General features: G+C 43.4%; 1 protein-coding gene across 7 annotated transcripts in view; it reads right to left on the reverse strand.

The window, feature by feature from the left end:
- Positions 1-1391: 1391 nt before the first annotated feature.
- EXPH5 (exophilin 5) overlaps positions 1392-19258 on the reverse strand; it is a 59246-nt gene continuing 41379 nt past the window's right edge. For 2 of the 7 annotated variants that reach the window (XM_077341602.1, XM_077341606.1), the window contains 3 exons: positions 17389-17446; positions 12266-12389; positions 1392-10264 (listed from right to left, as the gene is read on the reverse strand). In XM_077341602.1, coding sequence (XP_077197717.1) covers positions 5583-10264; positions 12266-12389; positions 17389-17446 — 4864 coding nt within the window. In that variant the 3' untranslated portion in view covers positions 1392-5582. Of the gene's footprint in view, positions 10265-12265; positions 12390-13305; positions 13474-13511; positions 14159-17388; positions 17447-19258 lie in introns of those variants that run through there. The other 5 variants (XM_077341604.1, XM_077341608.1, XM_077341605.1 and 2 more) reach the window with 5 other exon arrangements.

Below are 19258 nucleotides of genomic sequence, written 5' to 3' on the forward strand. Positions count from 1 at the left end.
CTCTGGTTTTGTTCTGTAGCAGTATAGTCCATCCTTTCATCACACTCTGTTCTCCTGCTCCAAGTACAGACTCGATTGAACAGGCATCCTATTGGAACAAAAACGTGTCTGTGTGACTTTTGGCAGAGACAGCATCTCGCTTAAACTGTCCTCTTCTATATGTGAGACATGTCTAAGTGTGTAATTCTAGCTTCCAGCACAACAGTTGCTTGGGCTGCACTCATGCTAACTTTGCACAGGTCATGCCTGGCAGCCCAGTTTAAATTAGATGGACAAGGAAGGTACTGCTGTCCTGCCAGTTCTGCCTTTAAAGCTGAGTGCTGGAGTGGTGATTGGGCCCGACAGGTCAGTGGGAAAGGGACCCCACTGTCTGTCCCTGCCATGCCAGTGTTGCCAGCTACCTAGAGAGGAAAAAAAAATATCCCGCTGCTTTAACAGAATCCTAATGGAATGTTATTTATCTTCATGCCAGAAAACCTTCAGCTTACCCATTTCCACACATTAAGGCTCAGTGAAAGGGACAGTATATTTTTCTCCAGGCAACTATACCTCCTAACTAAAATACAGCATGGATAGTCGCTAATGACTATGCTTCTTCCCCACAAAATTCTGCCTTTGTCTTCGAGATTTCCTCTGCCTGGCTAGATTCAATTGTGGGCTCGGTCCCTGATCCAGGCTACTTAAATGTTTAATCCTTTTGGGACCCTTATTTAGCTGTTTATGACGTGCGTTTCTCCCCAGTGAGGGCCTGTAGCTGCTCAGAATATCATTCTCGCGTCTTCTCTTTTATCCTCACAACCACCAGCCTGTGAAATAGCTTGGGTTGAATGAGAGGGATCCAAGTTACCCAGTGAATTCCCAGATTAGGTAATTCAAATGTGAGACTCCAGGATCCTAAGCCCATCACACCATGCTGGCCAGAAACATAGTGATGAAGAGGAGAAAAAAACAATGATACCTGATTTTTTGTATGTATGTTTGGCATTAAGAAGAATGTTTTTTTTTAATTCCCTGCTTTTCACTACCTGAAGTGGTTTACAATCACCATTCCCTTCCTCTCCGCACAACAGACACCCTGTGAGTTGGTGGGGTTGAGGGTGCTCTAAGACAGGGGTAGTCAACCTGTGGTCCTCCAAATGTTCATGAACTACAATTCCCATGAGCCCCTGCCAGCGGTTGCTGGCAGGGGCTCATGGGAATTGTAGTTCATGAACATCTGGAGGACCACAGGTTGACTACCCCTGCTCTAAGAGAACTGTGACTGACCCAAGGTCAACCAGCTGGCTGCATGTGGAGGAGAGGGGAATCAAATTAAGTATGCCTCTTTTCTTTTTAAAATTAGTACAGGATTCACAATGACTCACACACAGAAATGATCATAAATATGCTCCTTTTATTTAAAAATAGTCCTAGTCAATATTCATAGCTTATTTTACGTGAAAACTTTTGGGGTTTTTTGTTGGTTTTTTGTCCAGAATATGGCCTACTTGCAGGTGGGTGCCACAAGGCAGAATTCAGCCACTTCTGGGGAGGTCTAAAATGGCTTATGAGATGATTCTCATTGCTTCAATTCAAATTCCTGCTTATCTCCCGCACTGTATTGCTGGCTACTCCATAATTTAACAGGACACGGGCTAAACTATATCCAGAGACAGAGAGAGCTGTGTATGTTCTATAAGCACACTGCAGAATGGTACTCTCTTGTTCTTTAGATTTCACCTGTGGCTCACATCCAAAACAAAACATTGGCTACCACTAGCTTTGTCTATCATAGCTGACCAAGATAATGTGTTTGCAGTCCAAGTGGCAGCTAGTAGATTATTAATGAAGAACTGGTTCGGGGACAGCAGCAAGGGCCACCAAGTCACCTATATATGGCTCTGAAGTGCACATAAATTTCATATGCATGCAGCTTATTGGAACAGAGAGAACAGATCTCTGTGACTAAATCCATACAGGATCTGATACCTCTTTTAAAAAGAACAGGGAAATCCTTTTCACATATGGATATCCTGTTTGTGCTTTGAAGTTCCAACACCTACAAGAGAAGCAAAATCTCACATGGGTGAGATTTGCTTCTAAGCCAGGGGTAGTCAACCCGTGGTCCTCCAGATGTTCATGGACTACAATTCCCATGAGCCCCTGCCAGCATTTGCTGGCAGGGGCTCATAGGAATTGTAGTCCATGAACATCTGGAGGACCACAGGTTGACTACCCCTGTTCTAAGCATGCCACTGAGAGCTCAGCTGCACTATCTTACGGACTTCTGTGGTCATTTTAACAACGTGTGTGGTCGATTTGTCTGAGCAGCGTAATGTTAATGAAAGGGACTCATAGAACTTTGGAAATCCCAGATGGAAGCTGGCCTAGAAGACCATCTGCAGAGCTCTGTTGTGTCCCTTCCTCTGATGCTATACTGCTCACACAAGCAAAACACTTATGAGCTGCCAAATCTAGCTGAAAGAGCCAATGAAGCTGGTGCATGAACTGCTGGCTACCTTTGCTTAAATGAGGAATTAAGCAAACCTAAATTAATGTTCAATGACCTCAATCAACATATAGGCTGAATAAAGGTGTACTATAGTTCTCAGCAAAATTAAAGAAGAACCCTGTGGCATCTTAAAGGACAAACAAAAACTTATTCTACTATAAAGGCATTCACAAGTAGTGGTTTCACTTCCTTAAATGCACCTGATGAAATAAACTTTGCTTTGCCAAAAGATTATGCTGGAATAAATTGTGTTTGTCTTTAATGTGCCACTGGACTCCTGGTTAATTTGACTGCAACAGACTTAAAATGCAGCAACCCCTCTGCAATTTATAATCCTCCATTATATATTTACCGTGAGAGACCCTTGCCTATGTACCCAGAGGCGGAATTTCATTCAAAAGTAATCTCAGAGCAGGAAAATACTTACAAAAATACAAAAGGGGTAAAAAGTGCAAAGTCTAAACAAAAAAGAAGAAAAACAATGATATAACAATATATATATACATATATATATACACATGTGTGTAAACATTTATCTTGCACATGACTTGCTGTGCATATTAGACTTCTTGTCACCGGGACAATTTTTCTTTTTTTCGCAGCACAGTCTTGAAATCCAAACATTTCTTTTTCGGTACAGAAGGCTGCATTTGTTGATTAGATCCATTGACTTAACACATAAAAATCCATTCCATTTAAATATATATATATTTAAAAGTAATTTGTACCTTGTACTTTCAAATACTATTGGAACAGTTATGGTTGCATGAACCACTTTGGATATAAATAGGATTTTCATCGGTCGTCGCTTGTACAATAGCAACATCACACAGTAAAGTAGCATTTTAACTTAAAAGCACACATTCAAACCATACACACACTTCTTTAACGAAGCATTTGCTCATTTAAAAGTGCCATTTTTAAAATGCTGGCACTTGTTGACCAGTTAAAAAGCCTAGGGCACAATCAAGTGTTTTTTCATTCCCTTCCTGTTTAGGTTACTAAGAAATAAATCCAGTGAGTTCAGTGGTCAAAACTGCTGACTGCAAACTGGGAAAACTAGGATTTCAACACAGTTCTATTACAAGCCAAACCAAGCAGCCAGCATGGCCAGGATGTTTACCCGTGACTACCAGTGACCTTCCAGGGCAGGAGCCCACCAGGAAATTTCCCAACAAGTTAAAAAGCCAGTCTTGCCATGTATACAAATGCAGCCTTCAAATCCCATTCATTTCAATGGAAGAGTTAAGTGTAGAACTATCTTCACTGAAACGAGTAAGACTTCAAATGGTTTAACTTTGGATGGCTCTCTGTGAGCTCAACCTAGCAAATATCACTTGAGTGTGGGACACCTTTCCTTTGAAGGGCTCACTATATTAGGAATAGACTTTGGTCTTTCCATAAAGCTGTCATGATGCTTACCTTCCCAATCAAGATAATACGATATCATTCATTTATTTCCCTCCATTTTTGACGACTTTACTAAGGGAAGAAGGTTGGGTTTGAGAGAATGTGTCGGGGAGGGGAAGCAGAGGTATATAATAGGCCTAAATTTCTGCTGTGGGCAAAAGCTCTGTCCCCTGATCTGTCCACGGGGCTTTAAATTCAGCAGAACAAGGGGTGAACAACATAGCAGAGTATTGAGGTAGACGAACAGAACGCCCCTGCAGCTGAGGGTGTTACATTTTTCAAATTTTACACAAATAATTTCTTGTTATGGAAAAACCAGTACAGTATGCAAAGGTCTGTCCTGGAATTTTCTCTCTGATTTCCCAATTTTTTAAATCCACAGGCCTTTAAAAAACGGAGAGGAACCTTAATGCAACTCTCCCCATCTGGAGAATTTTGTCTCCTCACTGTGCTGCGTGTATAGACCCAGCCAAAGAGAATGATGACCATCCTCCTTTGACTGTAAGGCTCTTTACATTTCCATCCCTCAGGTTTCCAGCCTGGGTTGGGAAATCCCTACAGAGCTGGGGTTGGTACCAGGAGGGGGTGCAATTAGACTATATGGTACTACACAACCCATCCTCCAAAGCAGCCATTTTCTTCAGTGGAATCGATCACTGTTATCTGGAAATCAGTTGTAATTCTCTGAGATCACCAGGCCCCACCTCAAGGTTACATCACAAAAAAAGGACGGTTCGAAATGAGTATAATAACAGAAAAAAAGAACATATCCTAGGCTATAATAAACAATTACACAATGAATGTAACTAAACGTGTCTAATCTCTTCTTTTAATAGAACAACCAAAACGGCCTCCAGATTAAAACCGTTTTCAAGTGAGTTTTCATCAGTGGTTGTTTTTCAACTTAATGTTTGCTAATGAAGTTCTTCAATAAGATCAATTCTTCTTGGCAGGATTTAAATAATATATATGTGGCCTTTGGCTCACAGGTACGGGGAAAGTCTAGTCAAAAGATTGTCTATTATAGCCTTGGATAGGTTCTTTTTTCTGTTATTATACCCACCTCAAGGTTGGCAACCCTGTCCATATTCAACAGGTGAAACTTCTCCCATGTCAATGCAAGGAAAGTTATGGGACTGATCTCTGCCCATTGCATAGGTGCCCTGGAAGGCACAGGAAAATATTAACTCATTTCAATAGCCTTTACGATGTTCTCATTACTGTTTCCACTGTTTAGGCCTTCCCAAAGGTTCAAACAGGCCTTGGGCTACTTCCAGCTTTTCAGACCCCCTCCTACATAATAAAAATGAAACACAACAGATGCATGATGCACATAAAAACAAATTGTGAAATTGATCAAACACCAACAAGTTTACAAGTATCTAAATTTGGGGACTCTTTTCACCTTGAGGCACAGGGTAAACAGTCCTCTTCCTGCCCCCCCCCCCCCCAACAGCCTTGCCCCGTGGAATACAACCAATCTTTCAAGGATTATGGGAAAGTGATCAATCAATTGTGCATTGGGTAGAGCAATTTTTGTTCAGATTTTTCCAGTGGTCACAGTCATGCAATCAGGTCATCTCAACTCTTCACCTCAATCTCTAACACGCTACAAAACGGCCCAAGAATTAATGAGCCATTTCAGGATAAAAGCTCTTTCTTTGTCTCATTTTACAGCCTCTCAAAGTTCAGATTCTTTATCATGCTCATTTGGGTAGTATTCGTCATCTGTGGTGGTGTCGGAGTCTGAATCTGAATTATCCACAGGGCCTGCTTCAACAGGCCTCCTTTTGGACGAACCTTCTCTGGATTCATTTCCCTTAGGAAAACCTGAACCCAAGACCTCAGATTTGGTTACGGAGCAGTCCTCCTCCTTTCTCAGAAAACTAGGATTCTTCAGAAGACACGGCCTCCACAACCGTCCTTCGGTAAGTGATCGCTTTATATTATCCAAAAAAGCTTGCTGCTGCTCTTTCCCAAAAATGCCAAATTCAACAGATGGGTACATTAAGTGCCTCGATCCAAAGGTTCTGTTAGGGTCCTCCCAGTTCTCATCCTCATTGCAGGACAACAATTCTGAATACGAGTTAAACCTCCTACTGTTGTGGCAGATCAAGCTGCTCTTTGGAGCCAGGGACTTGTGGGGTTCTCGCGTGTAGGAACTTTCAGAAAAATGGCGCTCCCGCTGTGGTTTGCTAGGGCTTGGCCTGGCAAGGGGTAGGTTTGGACTTTTTAACCTATTAGCCTGCTTAACGTTCTGATAGTGGCCATACTCTGTGGGTGAAAGTGCCTTTTGTTGCGGAGAAATATTTACCTTTGAATTTTTTTTAGTTAGATTGTTTAAGCTTTTATCAAATGAAGGGGAAAACAAGGGAGACTCAATAGTTGTGGCGTCTTTTTTCTTTTGGCTGAGATCTCCAGCAGTAACTAGGGAAACTGTGGGGCAATTGCTATTTTCTTGAGCTTCATGGGTTGGGGGATTATTTAGTGTGGACTCCCCATCTTTTTGACATGAACCTGCAGGGTTTGGAACGTTGCTCTCTACTCTTTTAACACTGTGTCTGGAACTCTCCGTTTCCCTTTTCTGATTGCACAAGTTTGTAAAAGGCCGCCTGTTCTCATTGGTAACCAACGGAGATCCCTCGTGAGTTTGTGATTTCTTGTTCTCGAATTCCTCAGGCATTGGGTTCTGATTCTGGTTCTCATTCCCAGGTTGCAGAAGGGACTGGGGAACAACGGATGAAATCAGCAGAGGCTTGCTAATCTCTGAAGAAGGGGGGTCATTATATGAAAATACACTACTTATGTGCGGCTTAAGATTTACGCTTTTCTTACTAGAAAACCTTCTGTTTGTTTTGCACATGGCTGCCAGCTTGTTTTTAAATGAAGGCCTGTTTTTTCTTTTTTCCAATTCACTGGCTTTCTCTTGAGTGTTATCCAAGGTAGGGTTATTTTCAGTTGTCGATCTATCAGCCAGGTCAGGCGTTGCATTTGGGAGCTGATCTTCTGAGTTAGGGTTCTGGTGATCTCCCGAGTTACTTGCAGATACCTCTGAGCTTGTGCCATCTGGGTATACTGGGTTATTCTGCAGCATCTGCTCTGGCCTAGGTTTTGGAGGCTTCACAAGACACGTCGCTGGAGTATGGGGTTGAAGTGATGGATTATCTACAGCAGCTGCCTCCACCTGAAGTGTTTGGTTCGCAGGACGTGTCTGCACGATGGCATCTGAAGCTAATGTTTCACCCATGCCACTTGGGACGCTTTCATTTCTGGGCTGCAGTCCATTCCCTTTTTTGCTATGCAGGGCAAGGACATGGCATATATGACGTGCCCGCTCTTTGACCTTTGCTTCCCGCCTCGTTTTCTCTTCAATGGAGCTCACTGGGGCATCAGTCGCTGCATCTGAAGCACACCCCCTTTTTTCACTATTCATTGAACAAGAAAGATGTGGATTGTTGCTCACCGCTGATTCCTCCGGGGGCTGACAGCCCGAGGGGTTCTCTTTTTGAGCATTCCTGGTGCTTAGAGGAAGGTGCAGATTTGACGTGCTAAGGCTTAATGGTCTGTTGCCAATAAGTGGTTGAATACGCATTCCTTGTTCCGGTGCTTCTTTTCTATTACTCCCCATAACTGTTGAATTACGGAGCAAGTCTGTCATGGGACTGCTAAGATGGGGGCCTTCTTTATTAGCTTCATCTGGAATTTTTGAGTCGTGTGACATACCAGGAGTGGCAGATGTGTTGGTTGGCAAGTTGGCTTTTTCTGAATTGCAAGGGAAGCCTGCAGCTTCTAAACCAGTGTGAACACATTTCTTGGAGGGGCTCTGTCCTGAGGGTGGGGAAGAACCTACATTACTGGAGTCGTCTAGAAAGAGATTACACAACTTTCTCGAGTGTTTCCGCGGTAATGTATAATAAACTGAAATCAGCTCATGGTATTTGATGTTATCTTCGTCAACACTAACTGTAACCATACTGGTAGTTTTGCATTTCTGCAGAGGATTTCCTCCATCCTTTTCCTCACAGTCAGTGAGCACCGTAGTTTCCGTTCTGTCTAGACGACACGTAATTGTGCTTTTTTCTGATTTTCTGACATTCTTATCTGTTGCGCTTAAGGGACTATCAGGATGGTGGTCTTCAGTTTGTGGGACGTTCCCTTTATCGGCGACGTCTTTAAGAAACGAAGAATGGGGTAGATTTGCAAAGGCAACTGGGTGTCTTTGATTCTGAGAACTTTCATTTCTGTTTGACAGAAATGCTTCTAAATTGTCTTCCATAGCTGCCTGGTTTTCAAATGGGACTCTTCTTTTAGGAGAAGAAAGAAGTCTCTGTGATATAAAGCTACCATCGATGCTGGCGGATTTTCTAGGTATGGTGAAATGTGTAACTGGAGATTGAGGAGGACTGCTACTGGGAGATCCAGTCATGCTGTTGCTAGACGCGTACCTAACAAAACCGCTGCACTTGTTTGACTTTTCAATGCAAGGGTCTGATAGTCCGTCGTGTCCAGATCCTTTCCAGGCTGTACCGACACCAGATGAACCGATATTCCCATGCTGCTTCGTGTGCCTGGAAACTCTCACACTTTCACAATGATGTCTCCCTCGCTGCAAGCTTTGGAAATCCGAATCCCTTGTCCTGTTACCAGTTAACCAAGGAGGAGACGTTTGATCAAGGTCACTATTTAAAGCACAATCATTTTCCTTGTGTGGTCTATTTCTGTGCTGAGTGCTTGATAAGTACATTTTCCCAACATCCCTTGAGGAAGCTGATTTGGCTTGCAAGTTCAAATTCAGTGAGACAGGTGGTTTAAAATATGTCGGGGTCTTTGGGACAGCTGCTGAAGAGTTCTTAGAAGGACAGTCAGTGGGATGGTGTGGATCCACTTTCCCAGAAACGGGTCCCAATGGCCCTTCTTCAAGGCCTCCGTTGTCTGATCTGCTTGACTGGCCAGTATCCCTCAAGTCCTCTGACGCAGTTGTTTGGAAATCTTCCTTGGTTGGAGTGCGTGCAACCAAAGGCTTCATGAGTAGTTGTCCACCCCTAGTGAATAGACTGTGCCTTTGTGCTGCATATTTGGCTGGACCCTTTGATTCAGATAGGCCAGGCTGATTGGAAGGCCTTGCTTTAATGAATGGCAAAGGGGCTGTCGAGGTATACATTGGACGGCTCTCTACGCCTTTTGTGCGTCTTAAAAACTCTTCGGTGTTTTCTTTGTCCAAATGATCCGTGCTCCTCATGCGTTCTGGCATGTTATTTTGAGCATCACTCTCTCGCTGTCGTAAACTAATTTTCCTTGCACAGGCACTTTGCCAGTCATTATGATTCGTTGGAAACCTTTCAGAGTTGGGATCGCAGGTGAGAAAGGGGTCATCATTATAATTCCGGTTACTGTCAGGCTCCAGAAGCTCCTCCTCCATTCTTCCAGAAGGAAATCTCTTATGGAAGAGGTGTGTCCTACCTCGCAGTGATGAGCATCTGTAGGGAGGGCTTGTAATATTCCTTTCCGGCTGGTGCAAATTTTCCCAATTCTCAAAATATATAGGGTCGGTAAACTTGTCGGGATAGCCAACCCTGCTCGAAGGACTGGCGTTTGGTACTGCTCTTCGGCGATTTAGGTTGGAGCGGTAAAATTCATATTTTGTATTGTCCCATGGAGAACAAGGATATGTCTCTTCAAATTTAGGACCAAAGTCCATTAAGGATTGTGTCCGAAGTATCCTGTCTTGGTCTAATAGACATTCTGATGAGTGCGGCGCGTTCCACAGGACAGATGACAGGGGAGTCCTCTTGGAACGGTGGCGGAAATTTCTTTGTGTGAACGCCCTGTTGCCTTCTGCTGCCAAAGGATGTTGCGGTCCTTCTGAAGAAAGCAGATCGACAGATCCCGAAGACTGGCGCCTAGAAAGAGAAGACAAAGAATAGCTTCTGCTCACTGTATTTGTGCATGGGAGGTCCCTGCGTTGAAATCCACTGCCGTGAAGACCTGCAAGCTGCTCCATGCTTCCTTCGGAGGAATGTCCCAGAGAACGTGTAGAAAACCATCTCTTTGGAACCGGAGACCTTCTGTCCAAAACCTTCTGGTTTGCATAATCTTCCACGTGGTATTTTTTCAAATATGTATCATAAACTGTCCTTGGGCGGAAGAAAGTTGGGTGTTCCTCTCTAGCTCTCAGGGTCCTTGCCCCGTCTGGCAAAAACATGCTCCGCTCATTTCTCTGTATTCCTTTCTGGAAACTCTGCCGGGTAACAGTGGGGTACTGATTGGCGTCTGATGTTCTGCAGCCATAGTCGGTTGTAGCCCTTCTCTTGGCTGGACCTTGGGCTTGTTCATGAGCCAACTGCTCGTCCAGACTCCCCAGAACTGGAAAAAGGGGGGGAAAAGGATAAATATACTAGTAGATACCATCAAAACTTTAGTCCTTGCATATTCAATGTGACTCAAGTTAACATTCTAAATATTGAAACTGCAGCTCTCACTGGAAGAGAAAAAACTGAACAACTGCAAGCATGGCCAAGACTGGGACCTTTTGGATTTCAGTCTCTTTTGGGATTGCCAGCAGGTTTGCCGTTCCCTTGCTGCCACTCAACAGGCCAACAGGGGGGAAGTGATGTCAGCAGCATCCTGGTAACCTCCCCCTGCACCTGGTGGTGACATTGCCATATTGTCAGGGGATGCTGGGAACATTATGGCTAAACCATAGAGTTTTGCCCTAACACCAAAGTATCTTTGTTGTGGTGTTGATGTCACAGAGAGCAATATCACTGCATTGCCAGCGATTACATTACATTACTGGCGAAGGCCCCTGCCAGTTACCATGTTATTCTGACAAGTTTGCAGTCCCTTTCTGTTTTGATTTGGGGAAATTAGGCATTGCATCACCCAGAAAGGAATACGACAAGTCCTTGTCATAGATATCCATCACTGCATGGTAGGATGCACTATGCTAGCACTATTGTGGTGGCATATATCTTCCACGGCATAACTTTCATCTTTCTTTTGGGGATACTGCAATTACTGTGGAAGACTTTTCTATATGGATAAGCTAGCAGGTTTGGGGCTTTTTAGTTCGGATGAAAGATGACGAAGAAAGGTGGGACACAACACATATAACTGTGCATCTCAGCAGCTTTTAATTTTAAAAATGTGATAGATTTTAATTGTGATCTACCTGGCAGCCAATATAGCTATATCAAAATGAGGTGATCTATGGCTTTGGGAAGGCATGCTTTTTATCTATCTATTCCATCCCTCATCTAATGACAAAAGACCAAAAGGACTGCTTAAGCAAGATGGGGAGATGTCACTTTAGATGCCTTCTCCAAGCAGAGAGTTAACTCTAAAGCCATTTAAAGGGACTGAGCCCTTTAAATGCAATCTAACTGTGGTTATCCAAAGTTCTTGAGAATCCCAGAATATTTCTGGGATTTTTCAGGCTGGCTATTTAGGATAGCTGGAAAAACAGCCAAATTCTGGCTGAATTAATACCCAAAAAGTCAGTGAGGTATTTTTAGAGGTTTTTTTTTTGGGGGGGGGGGGAGGTGTCCGATTAGCTGAATGCACAACCCTAGAAATTACAATGCAGTTAACCTAGCATCTGTCCCAGGCAAATTTGTAGAAATTGTAATCAACAATCAAATTATTAGAAACATAGAGGAACAAAGTCTGCTGAGGGAAAATCAGCATGGCTTCTGCAAAGGGAAGTCGTGCCTCACCAAACTTTTGGAGTTCTTTGAGAAAATGAACAAGCATTTGGATAATAGTGACATTATGTACTTGGACTTTCAAAAGGCTTTTGGCAGGGTACTTCAGAGACTCCTGAGTCAGTTCAGCAATCATGAGATAAGAGAAGAGATCCTCTTATGGATTAAAAATTGTTTAAATGACAGGAAGGAGAGTGTAGGAATAAATGAACAGTTCTTGCCATGGAGAAAAGTAAGCAGTGGGGCCCCTCAAGTATCAGGATTTAATTTGTTCATAAGTAACCTGATAATGGAGTGAGAGCATTTTGCAAATGATACCAAAATACTCAAGATGCTGAAAACCAAAGTGTATTTCCAAGAATTCCAGGAGGATCTCTTTAAACGGGGTGAGTGAGCAACAACAAGTGTGGCAAATGAAGTTCAGCGTAGTTAGGACAGTCAAAAGGAAATACTTTTCTCCACAACTAAATTAAATGATGGGATTCGCTGTCAGATGTAGTTACGGCCATGAGAATGGATGGTTTTAAACAGGATTGGACAGATTTAGAAGTACAGGATACTAAGATATGGTTTTCAGGAATCGTATCCCATATCCCAGTTTTGGGAATAACTGATGTCAAGAATACGGAACCAACATGGCGTGATAAAGTCCTGTGCTTACCCCGTAAAAGCTCTTTCTCCAGCTGCTCATTCCAGGTAGCGGTATCTTCCGTCGCCTCAGCTTGCGTTCCATCAAACTGCTTATTTGTCAGTTTAGTGGCCAAAGGAGGGTTATGTGTTTCAGTCTGTGAAGGGAAACAATTAAAGAAATATCTAGGTTTCTTCAAATATTAGGAATTAAAGCTGAAAAAACAGCTGTTTGAACAACTTAGTATGTAATACTTTCAATTTTCCTGTGTATATTCCACTTCATCAAATTCAGAAAGCCATATTCTACTTAAGCTGATTTCCCTGCCTCATTTTCAGTATGTACTGAACCTTAGGTGGCATCAAGAGAAAGGTTGTTTGCATAGCACCATCACAAGACTAAAGGCCCCTGCCTCAAGGAACTGATGATCTAACATTTTCCATACCAGCAACAAAGGAGGTAGGGAGATATACTCAAGAACCAATGGTGTGTCAGAAGACTACACAACGGAGCATTTTCTTGGGTCTTGGCATTTAGGGAAAGTTGAAAACCTATCCGCTTGTGGGCCTGATTGGATTGAAGAATTAGTTTCCTAAACTTCAAATACCTGCAGGACACCAGGACGGGGTGGATAGACTTTATCAGAACTCAGCACGGCTGCAAACCCACAACATCATCTATCAGGGTTCTTAAGAAATAAAACAGGTTATTTTCCCCTTGTGACTCATGGGAGTATATGTATGAAATGGGTTTTGGGAAGAATCTTATAAGTTTGTACCAGGCCCAGTGAAATGATTCCTATGCCGTGGCACTGTTTCCCCCCTGAAATAAAACATGAGGCACATTTTATTCTCTCTCTCTCAAATACAGGTCCATGCTTTCTAGATTAGCAATCCAGATCAGCAATCCTCCTGACAACTGCAGAACAGCCAAATCAGTAAGGCCTCCCAGCCTCTTGTTTTACTTTCCGCACAGTCACCTAGGGCTCGAGCGTAGAACCATCTTTTCTAGGCTATAGTGATGCTTCTGGGATTCCCAGAATCAGCTGCACTGCAGGTTTCATCAGGAGATACCTGTGTATTTTGGGGATGATGTCCCTTCCCATATGTTGAGAGGGCAGCACAAAGATGCCCTACTGCAATGGACATGGAGTGGTGGATGCATTCAACAGGTTTGATTTTTCAAACAGCACCGGAATGCTTCTGTTAGCACAAAAACCTGCCCTGACCAAAATTCTGGGGATCACTGCATTAGATTAAACAGCAGAACATGAACCAACGTTACTCATGGTTTCCAAGGATCGTCTAGTAGTTTTTCTGAGCGTGAAGTCTTAGAGATGGAATATGCTATGACAAACCAGCAGAAGTTACTACCCTGGTGGTTCTCCTTTCCTTGTCCATAACCTTTTGCTAAAAGAATTCATCATGAAATTCAAAGCCATTGGAGTTGCATGTCTTTCGTTTGTGACATCATGACTGCTGTCATTGACTGTGTCAGAGCCATTGTTACTATGACAACATTCCTTGGCACAGTCACATTTGTGGGCCATGATGTATAGCAGCTACTGCAGTTATGAACACCATTGTAAAAATTTACTTATTTATAATTGTACTTTTAGGCCGCCGCGTTTGGCCTGTTGGCTCGCGGCGGCTAACTACAATAAAACAACACAATACATAAAACCCCTACAGCCCTGACCCCAGCAGTCCCAGCTCCCTCCTCCCCAAGTCTGCCTAGTCTCCAAAGGTGAAGTCATTGGGGACGCCAGAGTAGGGTCAAGATCTTCTACCAGGCTGGCCTCGACCAGAAGATCTGGCTGCATTCCGCCTTTGTGACATAATCATTACAGAAAGTCATACTAAGCTCACAATAGTGCGGTGGGGCGAGCTAGCTTCCAAGACACAGCTCCTAGGTCTTGGTAAAGAGTTCCATAAAGGACTTCTGCTGATTGCCCTAGCACAGGGGTAGTCAACCTGTGGTCCTCCAGATGTTCATGGACTACAATTCCCATGAGCAAATGCTGGCAGGGGCTCATGGAAATTGTAGTCCATGAACATCTGGAGGACCACAGGTTGACTACCCCTACCCTCACATGTCAGAGCAAATGTGAACACCATGCTGATGCCAGAGTTAAAACACTGAGAAGTACAGGCCTGCTTCCAAAATAAACCAGTTTAGTTTCTGCTCCACATTAGCACTACACACCTTGTGACCTTGAAATTTTAAGGCTTAAATCATTGTATTTTCCCACCTCTGAGACTGGGATGCCGGTTTCCACAAGCAGCTTTGTGTTTTTTTTTAACGTTTAGGACCAAACTATATGATACTGGAGTTCTGGGACTGGAAGTCTACTTGACATGTAATTTGATCCTTAAAAAGCAGTAATGCGGAAGGGGAGTAATATGGATCAGGCTCATGGTGCAAGGTTAGGGGAGATAACGTTTCTCAAGTGGAAAGTTGTCTTCCCCCAAAGCTTCTTCAACACCTGATACAACAACCAGATTTACAGGGAGTCGTTCCAGAGAATCTTACTTGCCATATGTAAGCAGACATCTGGAACAAGTAATGTTTATCAGAAACATAGGAATATCACGATATATCTTTTTGGGGGAGATTATTACTGAAGAAATAAAAGATGGTGTAGGAGGTTTTGTTCTTCGGGATGTAATTTACACAATAATTCACCACATCAGCAATCGGTAAATATAATTACTATTTACAGATTTGTAAAACACACTATGTATGCATATGGTAGAGATAATATATAATTGGTTATACCTAGTGTTTAATTTTTAGAATTTTAATAGGTAACTAATAAAGTACCTGTATTTTTAATAGCTTGCAAACTGCCTGTAGCCCAATGGGAGAGAGGCAGTCTAGAAATAAAACAATAATAACAACAATACCGTTCTTGTTATTTTTCCCTATTAAAGCAGTGTGTGTCAAGAGGGTGTATTTGCATCTGGGCAAACAGTGCATATGAGGAGCAAGGGTTTATTTAATTCGTTTATTTATAATTACATTTGTTTCCTGCCCTATCTCAGAAGACTGAGGGCAGATTATATCAAAGAAATTTACATATAAGAATAGGAGATACTGTTTAAAAATTTAAATAATTTGTGGCATGGATCACAGTGGCTAAGTTGGACGCCAGTAGATACGGAATTATCATACCTTATTTTTATTTATTATATTTATATTTATTATATTTATTTATTACCTGGCGAAGATTATAAAAAGCTAGGTGCACAACATTTGTGACCTGGGCCTAGAACAGGAGGCATCCAGGATCACACCCAGGTGTTTGCCGACATTGTTTATTCTGTCAAGATGTGGTGACCCCTCTATGGCATACCAGCCCAGTCAAAGGACCCCAGCTTCAGGTGATGTCTCTTGAGCCAATCTGCCACAGCCTCCAGACACCTGGCCAAAGAATCTGAGAGTACAGACTGGTGACCGTTCATCAACAGACAACAGGGTGTTAGCGTATTGATGACACCCCAGCCTGAAACTCTGGATCAGTTGGGCGAGGAGACGCATATGGATGCTAAATAACACCGGGAACAAAACTGCTCCCTTCAGAACCCCCAACACAAGGTCATGTCACTATGGGGTTCTCTCCCCAGCATCACCCTCTGTCCCTGACCTTGGAGGAAAGATTGCAGCCATTTAAAGGCTGCACCCTGAAGTCGGCTAGGCAGTGGACTAAAAGCCCATGATCAGTTGTGTTGAACATTGCCATTAGGCCAAGTAATAACAGCAGCATCGACATGCCTAGATTCAACTGTGTGCGGAGGTAGTCTGGGAGGGCACCCAGAACCATCACCCCATGGCCAAGTCAGAAGCCAGACAGAAATACATCAAGAGCTGATGTTTCCTCCATGAAACTCTAGGGTTGTGTGCTTTGGCTGCCGAAGCGGCCGTTCCAGCCCAAAGCAGCAAGCAGCGCAGGGGCGGTGGTGCCAGTACCGGTGTGCCAATCGGTGCCAGCACCAGCGCCGCCTCTCTCCCCCATGGCACTGGCTGATTCAGGCCGGAATGGCTGCTTTGGTGGCCAAAGCGCACAACCCTACTCTGTAGCTGTTTAGCGACCACATGCTCATCTACCTTACCCAGAAATGGCAGATGCAAGACTGGGCAGTAATTGGCTGGGTCAGATGGATCCAGTGATTTTTTTCAAAAGTGGCCTGACGACAGCTTCCTTCAAACTCTCCGGGAACATCCCTGAAGCTAGGGACAAGTTGATAATCTCCCAGAGAGGGACCCAAATTTCCTCCACACTGGCTTTCACCAGCCACGAGGGACATGGGTCAAGGGGGCATGTGGTAGAATGAACAGCTGCCACCACTGTGGGTCCCCAACAATATGCCCTCTCCTGCAACTCCTTTTAAGGGATACATTGCACAACTAAAACTTCAGTTCTGGAACTCCAGTGCTGGGTGCTGCTTGGCTCTCTGTTCAGTATACATAACTGTGTTAAAGCGTGCACCTGCCAGCTGAAGCCTGGCTTTTTTTCCAGGCAATATCAATCCCGGAAGAGCTCAATCCTGTTTGCAAGGCAGGTTTCTCCTTTTTAAAAAGAAGTGCCTGCCCAACCAGAGAAGCACATAATCTTCTCTTAATGTGAAAATGAATGTTGTAAGCTGCCCTGAGTCCTAAGGGAAGGGCGGCATATATAATGGATGGATGGATAGATGGATAGATAGATAACAGACTGCATCTATCCTTCACCGACCCACCATACCATGCTGTCTAAAAGCCACTCTGATAGACCTTGTCTTTTGGGCCCAGAAGGGGTGTTACAGGCTCCTTGACAAATGCTGAAGGTGTCACACAACCTCCTTCCATGACTTTGGCATGATTAACAGGGAATGGAAGCGGGGAGTGGAGTTCTGGGCCCCCTTCCTTGTTGAGAGACTCTAAAAGCTCGTTACCCCACTCACTCCTTGGGAGTCAGTTCCACTATGCCACCAGATATGTGGTTGAAATGTCAGGTGCTGAGGCCATCCTGTAACTCTAGTTGAAATAAGCATCATTTTGGAAAGAGTGCCAATTTTGTCAGGCAAAGGAGTGCAAGTGTGAAATTGCCTGTGCTGGTTTCCAAATCCCCCCTGGCCTTAGCATTTACGGAGTAATAAAACGGTTGAGCGTCTTACCCTTGCCATTTCCTCCAATTTGGAAGACGTAAGGCGACCTGGAGCAAAGCGTTCATATCTGTAAGAAAAGAATTTGAATGGGTTCTTTGAAGATGAACACAATGAATTTTGTGAAAGCAACAGGCTCCTGGCTATTTTGTCTTTATACTTGTTGAGAATCTTCTTGCTTTGATGGAGAATTATCTAGAGCAAGCCCTTCTGAAGTCAGATGTATTTTGGACTAGGCATGCCCTGGACTGGTGTTTTTATAAGCTTCACTCTTTTGTTTTTATATGGGTTGAGTTCTATTCTATAAGTACTATAAGTTCTATTCTATAAGTATTCTATAAGGGAGGGTGGGAGGTAAGCTAGGAAGTGTACAGAGAAATGAGGGGGGGAAACATGAGGGTTCATATACGTGATTTACAGTAGTCCTAAGAAAAGTTACTCCAGTCTAAACCCATTGTTTTCAAAGGGCTTAGACTGGAATAACTGTTAATAGCATTTCCCCAACATTCCAACGTATTCCAGCTTGACCAATAAGCGAAGCCGTGGGCACAGATATGAAGGGGCAGGGCTATTCAAAGAAGAGTCAGTTTGATTTTTCACAGCCAAGTTTGCCAGAGTAGAAATCAGATAGATGCCCCCCCCCCCACATACAGACTCAGAAAATTTCATTTTCTGGTGTTAGTGGATGGTTGGTATTCCCTCTGTGGGAAAGAACTGGGGACGCACTGAGCAAAACCTACTCACATAACACCCTGGGTGGGCGGGCTCGGTATTACTAACAGAAACAATAAACAATAAAGAGAAACAAGATTTTTGGGTTATAAACTTTTGAAAGTCGAACCCCCTTTGCCAGAAAGCTTTGATTCTGTTTTATGTAAACCACACTGAGCCTTTGGGGAGGGCGGTATATAAATATAATATAATAAATAAAAGCTCGTACTTCTAAAATCTTGCTGGTCTCTAAGAGGCTACTGGAGTTGAATCTAGATATTCTATTGCAGACCAACAAGGCTACCCTCCGAAAGTGCACACAACACGTCTGTGTGAATACACATTTTACATTCCCAAGGGATCCTTCTACTGTACAAAACCTTCACACACACACACCCCTGTCATAATTACAGGCCTGTTGCTAATAGTAGCAATAATTAAAAGTATTAATTCACCATCAATTTATTTAGAATAGCCACACTATGAATATTCCAGATGGAAAGACAGGAAAGGAAGAAATCTGGAATGGGCTGTGGTTAACCATTGCCTTGATTGTGAAAAGCTTACACAAGTTATATTTGTCTTCAGTACCTGTCTCTAGCCAAATTCCAACATATCAAGGGTAGAACAAAGGGAGGGAAGGGAAGTTTTGTTGTGCCAGAGGTCAGCATGCTTCAAACATCCATCCATCCATCCATCCGAATGTTTCTTTGGGGTAGGTTTCGCCACGGCACTGATAAAACTGTTCCGACCGAGCAGGAATCTCAGGGCTCTCTCAGCCTCACCCACCCCACAGGGTGTCTGTTGTGGGGAGAGGAATGGGAAGGCGACTGTAAGCCGCTTTGAGCCTCCTTAGGGCAGAGAAAAGCGGCATATAAGAACCAACTCTTCTTCTTCTTCTTCTACATCCCTTCCTCATTGCATATTCAGTTTTTACACCCCAGTTCTGCTCTATCATAAAGCTATCAGCCACAATTTTACTTTAGGCTGGTGGATGTTTCCCTAACCCAAGGAGCCGTCCACCAAGTTGTGGCTCTTCTTAACACTTAAACTGGAAGAAACCTTCAAACGTTGATTTCTGGGACGTTAAGATATAAGGCCATTAATTTTTTAAAAGATATCACAAACAACAAATATTTGGTTTGGAACTCAATGTAAACTGTGAAAGCAA

The sequence above is a fragment of the Paroedura picta genome, chromosome 6 (genome assembly GCF_049243985.1).
Source record: "Paroedura picta isolate Pp20150507F chromosome 6, Ppicta_v3.0, whole genome shotgun sequence".
Classification (NCBI taxonomy): Eukaryota; Metazoa; Chordata; class Lepidosauria; order Squamata; family Gekkonidae; genus Paroedura; species Paroedura picta.